The 10,387-nt window shown below is 32.5% G+C and overlaps 1 protein-coding gene across 2 annotated transcripts; it reads left to right on the top strand.

Annotated features, from left to right (window-relative positions):
• The first annotated feature begins 2,228 nt into the window (after positions 1-2,228).
• On the top strand, positions 2,229-9,709 carry LOC127144055 (uncharacterized). Of its 2 annotated transcripts, XM_051079602.1 has the most exons (9): positions 2,550-2,837; positions 7,546-7,659; positions 7,751-8,164; positions 8,237-8,478; positions 8,546-8,713; positions 8,779-8,883; positions 8,975-9,047; positions 9,135-9,230; positions 9,312-9,709. In XM_051079602.1, the coding sequence occupies exons 3-9, from the start codon at positions 8,129-8,131 to the stop codon at positions 9,366-9,368; spliced, it is 777 nt and encodes a 258-aa protein (XP_050935559.1). In that variant the 5' UTR covers positions 2,550-2,837; positions 7,546-7,659; positions 7,751-8,128; the 3' UTR covers positions 9,369-9,709. The 2 variants fall into 2 exon arrangements, with proteins under 2 accessions (XP_050935558.1, XP_050935559.1); XM_051079601.1 differs by lacking the exons at positions 7,546-7,659; positions 7,751-8,164; positions 8,237-8,478; ... (3 more) ...; positions 9,135-9,230; positions 9,312-9,709 and adding exons at positions 6,113-6,218; positions 6,291-6,948; positions 7,066-7,372 and having other exon boundaries at positions 2,229-2,837.
• Positions 9,710-10,387: the final 678 nt, after the last annotated feature.

The following is a 10,387-nucleotide window of genomic DNA, read 5'->3' on the forward strand; positions in this document are numbered from 1 at the left end:
TAGTATCCCAAACTTTCTTTGTCACTTTTTTTTTCCCTTTTTGTGTTGCCATCAAATTTTCTAAGTTGATTCAACCATCCATAGACTTGGGCAAGGAGATTGAGGGGATATGAAGTTTCTTGATGTTTGTTTCTTATTCCTTTGTATTTTGATTGTTGGATTTTAATGTTATAGATTTGGTTATGGCCTATAGTAACTTGTATTCTTTTTGTTAGTAGAAGTTGTTAAAATCTTGTATTTCTTGTATTCTTTCATATGAATTTCTTTCATATTATGAATTTCTTGTATTCTTTCATATATCTCAACAAGACTTTTTGAACTAATTTAATTTACTTTATTTTTCAATAGATTTACAATTATGGATAAATCATGGATGCATAAAAGTAGATTATCCTAAGAATATGAGTTGGGCGTGGAAAATTTCATCAAGTTTGGATTTTCGAATACAAGTACCTCTTACATTCGTTGTCCTTGTTTGAAATGTGGGAATTGTGAAAAGCATAGTAGAAAGGATGTTAGAGATCATTTATATGTTAATGGTATTGATGAAAGTTATAAAATTTGGTTTTGGCATGGTGAAGCACTTCCTAACTCATCTTTCTATGGAGAATGTTCAAAGTTTGACACACATACATGTGAAGAGAATGATGTTGGAAGTGTAAAAGAAATGATTGAAGTTGCTCACGAGGAGTATTCAAAAGACCCAAATGGATTTGAGAGGTTGCTTATTGATGCTGAAAAACCATTGTATGAAGGATGTAAAAAGTACACCAAGTTGTCTACTCTAGTTAAATTGTATAATTTAAAAGTTAGATATGGATGGAGTGATATTAGTTTTTCAGAATTACTTAAAACTTTGAGGGAAATTCTGCCAACTACCAATGAACTCCCAAATTCATTGTACGAAGCAAAGAAAACATTAGGTGCATTAGGAATGGAATATGAAAAGATTCATGCATGTCCTAATAATTGTTGTCTCTATAGGAAAGAATTTGCTAATGCAACAGAATGTCCTGAATGTGGTCAATCGAGGTGGAAAAACGTTAAGGATAGAAATGAAGAGAGAAAGCAAATTCCCTCAAAAGTGATATGGTACTTCCCACCCATTCCACGATTTAAAAGGCTATTTAGAAGTATTGAATGTGCTGAAAACCTGACTTGACATGCTAGTGAAAGAATTGAGGATGGTAAGTTACGACATCCCGCGGACTCTCCAGCATGGAAGTTAGTAGACTTTAAATGGCCAAACTTTGGTTCTGAACCTAGAAATCTTTGTTTAGCATTGTCAGCTGATGGAGTAAATCCTCATGGTGACATGAGTTCTAAATACAGTTGTTGGCCAATAGTGATGGTTATTTATAATCTTCCACCATGGTTGTGTATGAAAAGAAAATACATGATGCTATCAATGCTAATTTCAGGGCCAAAACAACCAGGGGATGATATAGGCACATACTTAGCACCACTAATTGAAGACTTAAAACTTTTATGGGAAAATGGTGTTGAATGTTATGATGCTTATCGAGAAGAAGTATTCAACTTAAGGTCGGTTTTGTTGTGGACAATCAATGATTTTCCTGCATATGGTAACCTCAGTGGATGTTGTGTTAAAGGGTATAAGTCATGCCCAATTTGTGGAGATAATACAAATTCTATAAGGTTACGACATGGGAAGAAAATAGCATACCTAGGACATCGAAGATTTTTAGCACGCGATCATCCGTACCGACGTCAAAAAAAGTCATTCAACGGTAAAAAAGAACTTGGTACAATTCCAGAACCACTTTCTGGGGAGGATGTGTACTTGAAATTGAAAGATCTTGAATTTCCTAAAGGAAAGAAGATCCATAAGAACCTATCGATGAACAGAAGTGAAAAGATTTGTTGGAATAGGTTATCTTCCTTTTTTGAGTTGCCATATTGGAAAGATCTTCATGTTAGACATTGTTTAGATGTGATGCACATCGAAAAAAATGCTTGCATGAATATCTTAGGTACGCTTCTTGATATTCCTGGTAAAAGTAAGGATGGATTGAATGCTAGACGTGATTTAGTTGATCTAAAACTTCGACCAGAGCTTGCCCCTATTAGTAGTGAGAAGAAAATATTCATTCCTCCTGCGTGTTATACTCTTACAAAGGAAGAAAAACGTGTGTTTTGAAGACTTTGTCAAGAATAAAGGTTCCCAAAGGTTACTCTTCCAATATTAGAAACCTTGTGTCAATGACAGATTTAAAACTTAATAGTTTAAAATCTCATGATTGTCATGTGCTCATACAACAGTTGTTTCCCATTGCGATAAGATCGGTGCTACCGAAACATGTTCGTTATGCTATAACTAGGTTGTGCATCTTTTTCAATTCTGTATGCAACAAGGTGTTAGATGCGCAACAATTAGACAAGTTGGAAGAAGATATTGTGGTAACATTGTGTTTATTTGAAAAGTATTTTCCCCCTTCATTCTTCACAATTATGATTCATCTCACAGTACACATAGTTAGGGAAGTCAAACTTTGTGGCCCTATATATCTTCGATGGATGTATCCCTTTGAAAGATTCATGAAAGTCATCAAAAACTCTGTGAGGAATAGATATCGTCCAGAAGGTTGTATTGCCGAAAGTTATTTAATAGAAGAAGCTATTGAATTTTGTTCTGATTTCTTATCTGGAGTGGATCCCGTTGGGCTTGGGACTCGCAAGTCACAAGACCATTTAGACACTTCAAACATTGGTAGGCCGTTGTCAATGGGAGTTCCATTCAAACCTGAACAAGAACTTCTACGTCAAGCTCATCGATATGTGTTGGAAAATACGATTGATGTTCAACCATATATGGAGTAAGTTTATTCATTGATTTCTTCTGTAACGACCCAACTCTTTATACTAAGCTGAGGTCGTTACTAAAAAGAAACGATGACAAGAGACACTTTTTGAAACGAGGGAAGAATAAATTTTCATTAAAAACGGAATATTAACACACTGAAACATAAACGCGGAAGCAAAACTGAGTCCCCATATGACATGTCACGGATCCTTCTTTGTCGCTCGCCAGCTTTCCTCTACCTTTACCTTCGCCTGAAATGTTAAACATAGAAAGAGTGAGTATAAACATATACTCAGTAAGGGACCTACTACTAGTCCCGCTAGGCGTCTGTTAACTTCCCATTAGAGTCCTGAAAATGGTACCCAATCTCTGGCACGTTCCCGAACACGTGCAACATGCGCTCCCGTAGGAACGAAAATCTGGTCTTCGGTGTCCCGGGGGAGCACCTAGGACATGCTGGTCTGTAGTGAACCCGGGGGTAACACTAAGACAATCGGGATGCGAGGACCCCGTCGAATCACTCGAATCATATCTATATACATGCTAGACTGGCGTCCCGTCGGACCACACAGTCCTAAATAGGTGGTGATCCCGAAGGACACCCATGCAGGTACGACTCTAATAGACAAAGTTAACAGAACACCCTATCCATAGCATGTAGCATAACATAACATCATAACATGGCATGAGTATTAATCTTAACGTCCTTAATCATGTGATTAATATATCATGCATTAACAATCATCAACAGTCATCAACAACATACTACCGGTCATTAACATAACATCAGTCATCATCATCAATCATCAACATAATAATCTCAGTCATCATCATCAACATCAACTATCATCATAATCTCAGTATAATCATTATCATCAAATTATACATTTTGGCTACCATCAATGCATAATCATAATTACATGCGGTCTCTTGAATTCAGTTCGAAGGTCTAGTAGGAGAATCTCTTACCTGAAGATTTTAGCCAAACAAAGGTACTCCCTAGTTGACAGTAAAATTCTCCAATTAACTTGATCCTAATCATAAAAGGAACACTTAGTATCTTAATTAATGAAATTGGCAATTGGCTAATATCCAAAAATCCTCCCAAATTAATTAACTTTCTAAAAATTGGGGTTGAAACCAATTCAACCTTGATTGGGAAAAATCCAAGATTTAGATCTTAAAAAGTTTAGCCAATTGAACCTTTTACAGAAAACCCAAATAGATCCAAAATTAAATTAATAAAATATTAATTTAATTTTATTGGCTTACCAAGGTTACTCAGATGGAGGTTGGAAAATCCTCTTATCCTTGATGAAAAATTCATCACTTTAAATCCTCAAGCTTCCAAAGAGACCAATCTTAACTTCAACTGAGGTGGCGACAATCTTAGAGAAAAAGATAAAGAACCTTTTCCTTTTCCTTTATTTCCATCTTAAGCATTCTAATGCTATTTATAGACCCAAATAATAACAATAATTATTATTATTATTATTATTTCCTTTTCCTTTTCCTTTTCCTTTTAGGATATATATATATATAATACCAAAAAAATATACATATATCTTTATTCCCATTATCTTTCCTAAATCAATGCCTTAATCTTAAGCATTTATAACCATTAGTAATAATAATAATACTTCTTTATTATTATTATTTTTCTCTCACCAAAATCTACAATAAATATATATTTATTTAAACCATTATTCTCTCTTATAAATATATATCTTTTTCGTCCAATCAAAATCAATCATCTCTCTCTTCATGAATTATTTTCTTTTCCAAATAAATATAATTATATTCCATAATATAATTAACTACACTTTTCCAAATTATTAATTAAATATATATATATCCATATATATATACTCAATTAATTACAATTCCACCAAAACTAACTTTTCCCTCCAAAATCTCAAATTAACTTAAGTCCTCAATTAATTTAATCAATCAAATCTTTTCTAATAAATCACTTATAACTTCCAACATGAATTATCTTAACTCAACCATAACAACTTCACTCCATAAACAATATTTATCTTTCTACAGAATAATTAATTATCATCCACAATAATTAATTATTATTTACCTTTCTTCCAAAATAATTAATTATCTTCCACAATAATTAATTATTATTTATCTTCTCCAAAAATAATTAATTATCTTCCATAATAATTAATTATTATTTATCTTTCTCCAAAAATAATTATTAATTATCTTCCACAATAATTAATTATTATTTATCTTTCTCCAAAATAATTATTAATTATCTTCCACAATAATTAATTATTATTTATCTTTCTCCAAAATAATTATCCTTTTACAAATAATTATATTTTCCCAAAATATAATTATTTTACTTTTTCTCCCTTACCAAATATCTTTTCTCCAAAATACAATTACCTTTTCCTTAAATAGTTATATTTTAACAAATATAAATATCTTTTCCTTTAACATAATAATCATATGTATATAACTTTCAACATGAATTATCTTAACCCAACCATAGCAACTCCACTCCATAATCAAGAAGATTTATCTTTCTACAGAATAATTAATTATTTCCCACAATAATTAATTATTATTTATCTTCCTCCAAAATAATTAATTATCTTCTACAATAATTAATTATTATTTATCTTTCTCCAAAATAATTAATTATCTTCCACAATAATTAATTATTATTTATCTTCTCCAAAGTAATTAATTATCCTTTTACAAATAATTATATTTTCCCAAAATATAATTATTTTACTTTTTCTCCTTTAATAAATATCCTTTCTCCAAAATACAACTATCTTTTCCTTAAATAATTATATTCCAACAAATATAATTATCTTTTCCTTTAACATAATAATTATATATATATTTCCACGTATACATATAATTACCAAATCTCCAACAAACTTTCCACCCTACGGTTTAATTAAATAACGTCCATAATTATTTAATTAAATTCAACTTCAACAATACTAAAAATCCACAACTTTACTTAATACTCTTAACCTACCATTTAATAAAAACTCAACAAACACCACGTGTTAAAACCTCTAATTAATTAAATATTCATCCAAGAAATATTTAATTAATTTTAATTCCCACATGAATCAAATAATTCTCATTAAATGGATTCAAATTAACGCCCAAAAATTAAATCTAGATAAACAAAATTAAGATAACTGACTCCAAAATTATCTAAATTTTTGGGGCGTTACATCTTCATTCTTTCATTCACTTTTAAATAATTAAATCTAACTATATTACAATGTTTGATTGATGACTACAAAGAAAACATATGAAGGCTTTGCAACTACAATATCCGAACAAGTCTAAAAATCAGAAATGGCTTCAAGAGGAACATAATCGAACTTTTATACATTGGTTACGAGAAGAGGTACAGTGTTCAACTTTGTAATTTAGTTATACATGTTATGTGTTGAACTTGAAATAATAATTCTTGTGGTAGGTATCAACTGAGCTTGAAGTTGGAAATAATGGAGTTTCAGATAACTTAAGATGGATTGCTCATGGCCCTCATCCATTTGTTATTACATATAGTGGTTATGCAATAAACGGATGTCGCTATCACACAAAATCTTCTGAGAAGGATCGAAGTGTACAAAACAGTGGAGTTAGTTTAGTTGCAAAAACAATGCAAGTGTCTAGTTCTAAAAATAAAAATCCCGTCATTGGAGATATGTCATTCTATGGAGTGATACAAGAGATATGGGAACTCAATTATAATACGTTTAATGTTCCGGTGTTTAAATGCGATTGGGTTCAGAATAGTGGTGGTGTTCGGATCGATGAACTTGGTTATACTTTAGTTGATTTAAATAGAGTAGGACACAAGTCAGACTCATTTATACTAGCAAGCCAAGCAAAGCAAGTGTTTTATGTTGAGGATCCAAGTGATGTTAGATGGTCAGTTGTACTCACTCCACCACAAAGAGACTTTGAAGATAGATATAATGACGATGAACTTGGTGATACAATACTCCGGTGTGAAGGAATACCCAATGATATGCCAGATGTCTATTTAAACAATGATTTGGATGAAAATGTCTCAACGTACGTAAGGTCAGATTGTGAAGGCACATGGATACCTACATAATATTATAATGGTGTGTTCACAATTTCAAACAAGTACACCATAAGTTTATTTATGATTGATTTATTATTGTTTATTATTGTTTAAAATTTGTATATCATGCTAATTTTTTCTTCATTTTGATTGACAGCTTCGCATAATATAATATGGACAATCTTAATGAAGAAGTTGGTGTCGGTGAGTTGAATGCAACAGTTGAAGAAACCCCAAAAGAGTTGAAGCGACGACGAGGACCTACTATTATGTTTGATGTAACTCGCATTAGAAGTTTGGGAGACAAGAAGGTGGTGAGGTACAATGAAGACGGAGCACCTATTGGTGAGAATGGAGCGAAGTTAAAGTCTTTCATAGGGTCTGCAACCCATTATCATGTCCCTATCACATATATGTCTTGGAAAAGTGTGCCTGCAGAACTGAAAGATAAGATATTCACTACAGTTGAGGTATATATAACTTGTTCTTCTTGATAATGTTAACTTATTATATTTGATAATGTTCTTGTTGTATGGACACTTGATTAAGTACTTTTATTATATTTAGGCTGCATTCGTCATTGATCCAAGATCTAGGAAATATGTTTACCAATTGAACTCCATGTTCTTGAATGAAGAAGGATGGTTCAAATGAAGTTTATGTTGATCGAGCTAAACTATGGAAGAAAGCTCGAGTTAACAAGCAAGGACAGTACGACAACGACGACATTCAGCAAGTCGTCCATAAAATAGTAAGTCATTACATGTAAATCACACATTTCAATTATCCATTACATAAGCAATCATTTCTATAACTTACATTAATTTTGCTATCTTTTTTAGGATGAGATATCAATGAATACAGATTCATCATCTGTGAATAGACACTGTTCGAATGATGTATTAACACAAGCATTGGGTACGAAAGAGCACAATGGTCGTGTGCGTGGGGTTGGTGGATACGTTACTCCAACAACGTACTTTCATTCAGTTAAGAAAACATCAAAAGATGAGGCAAACATTCTAGTTGAGAATGAAGAGCTCCGTAGGCGAGTTAGTGAATTAGAGGCACAAATTCGCTCAAACTTATCTACACCGTAGTCTGCACACGGGAGTTGTTCAAGGCCAATAGTGTTAGAGGGGATTGAAGAGAAGGGTAAGAGAATAGAAGTGGAATCGTTGGACAAACCAAAACATAAGGAAAAGAAAGGGAAGGAGGTGATGAAGATGAATGAACCAGAGTTGGACGTCTTGAAGGTATGTAATCCACTATTAAACTCAAATGTCTAATATTGTACGTCTTACTGAATTTGGATGTTATTGAATTAGGAGAGGGACTTAATAAAAATGCCTACAGAAGTTGTATGTGAATCGACATCAACTTTGCCATTAGCGTTGAAGTCGATTCTCAGATATGCTGAGAAGGTAATGGAGAAAGATTCCAGCATCACTTTTTCACTACCTGCTGACCTTTTTGGCGTTAGTCGAAAGACTTCTGTACTTCGAGAGGATATCGTTGATCTTTGTAACATGAACGAAGTGAAAACGTTTACATTGGTGGCCTATATGATGTAAGTCAATTTCATTCCTTTGCATCTAAATTTATGTATCTCTTTTACGAGTTTATATATTTTGTAGGTACTTGTATTCGTCTGTTAGTGGTTCGAAAGAAAATATGCAGTATGTCTTTGTAGATCCGTCCCTAATCTCTTCTGGAAACACACAAGAATCTCGAATTCGAAACTTGTGTAGTAGATTGATGGTGTCCAAACCCGACCAAGTAGTTCTTGCTCCTTTTAATCCCGGGTAAGTTTAGTTAGGGTATTGGTTGCATTTACAATAAAATAGTACTTACATTTTTGTATAATTAGGGGTCATTGGGCACTGCTTGCTATAAATGCGTATGAGGATACAGTGTTTTACCTTGACTCGCTAAGGACGACATCAAAAGCAACTACAAGATATGTAACCGACACGTAAGTTTAATCTCTTATATCATGTAGTGCTCTTAATTCTAATGCATGTACAATATTCTAAGATATGTGTAATCTTATCTTGGCAAAACAGAGCAATAGCAATATTTCACTCGCAAAAGAACATTAATAAAAGCAGGAAACAAACTTTATGGCGAACAGTAAAGGCAAGTATAAATATTTAAATTCAATTGTATTTTGTAGATAACTAGCAATTAAGACTAGTCCGTTATTCTAATTTATTGTTTTTATAGTGTCCACTACAAGTCGGGAGCACTACGTGTGGATACTATGTCATGAAGTATATGAGAGAAATTGTAAATAGGGGAAGCATTGTCATCTCGGATTCGGTATGTTATATATCAAACTATTTCTTTTGTACGTATAATAATTTTCATGAATACTAATTCATTTATTTTGCATGTCTACAGATTGATACACGAAAATCATACTCACAAGCCGAGTTAGATGAGGTGCGGGTTGAGTAGGTAGAGTTTTTGGGTTCGTACATGTGATCTAGGACTTATGACGTCATCTCTGCAAAAGGAAATTAACTTTATTTTTTGTGGCTGATTTTTTGAAATGTTCATATGGAGGGTAGAGGTTAATTGATATACTTTTGAGACTTTGTAGAGGATTAGAGTTTAGGTGAATTGTTGATAGGTGAACTGTTCATATATGTAGGGGGTTGCCATTATGAAAGTTTATGGATTGGGGATGATATACTTTTGGGCTAGGTTAGTTAAATAGATGATGTTTAGTTCAATTCTTGGAAATCTGTTGAAATTGTTTATATATATATATATTGGTTTTGTAAATGATATATGAATATGATGCAAAGTTTTGGAAATGATATTGAATGGATGATGTTTAGTTGCCATTTGATGTATATTTGTCGTTTATATGTAGTTGAATTTTTGGACCAATGGGAGCATAATACAGGAAGAATAATATAAAATAAATTACAATTAAAAAAATGAAAAGTTGCTTGACGGTTTTCAAATGTCATTAACAATATATTTCTTGATGGTTTGCAAATGTCATAAATAACAAAATTCTTGACGGTTCTAAAATGTCATTAAAAAGCACTCTTGACGGTTCCAAATGTCATGGCAAAGAGTACTCTTGACGGTTATTAAATGTCATGAAAAATGAACTCTTGACGGTTTGTAAATGTCATGAAAATTGAATACTTGACGGTTTTAAAATGTCATGAAAAATTTACTCTTGACGGTTTTGAAATGTCATGAATAATCGTATTCTTGACGGTTTTCGGGCTTCATCATCTCATTCTTGACGGTTTAAAACAGTCATAAAAACGTATCCTCTTGACGGCTCTCAACTGTCATGAAAAATTGAATACTTGACGGTTAAAAAGTGTCAACGATATCAATTCTTGACACTTTTTACAACCGTCAAGAAAATGGCCTTTCTTGACACTGGATTCAACGACAATTTTGAAAACGTCAAGAATACTCATTCTTGACAGTTTAAAACCGTCAAGAGA

Source organism: Cucumis melo, chromosome 11 (genome assembly GCF_025177605.1).
Source record: "Cucumis melo cultivar AY chromosome 11, USDA_Cmelo_AY_1.0, whole genome shotgun sequence".
Taxonomy (NCBI): Eukaryota; Viridiplantae; Streptophyta; class Magnoliopsida; order Cucurbitales; family Cucurbitaceae; genus Cucumis; species Cucumis melo.

Excerpts from the sequence above, each read along its gene's own strand:
- LOC127144055 (XM_051079601.1), top strand. The coding sequence starts at position 2,473 with ATGATTCATCTCACAGTACACATAGTTAGGGAAGTCAAACTTTGTGGC. Across the intron at positions 2,838-6,112 it reads GATGTTCAACCATATATGGA|AAAACATATGAAGGCTTTGC; the intron begins GTAAGTTTATTC and ends ATGACTACAAAG. Across the intron at positions 6,219-6,290 it reads TACATTGGTTACGAGAAGAG|GTATCAACTGAGCTTGAAGT; the intron begins GTACAGTGTTCA and ends TTCTTGTGGTAG.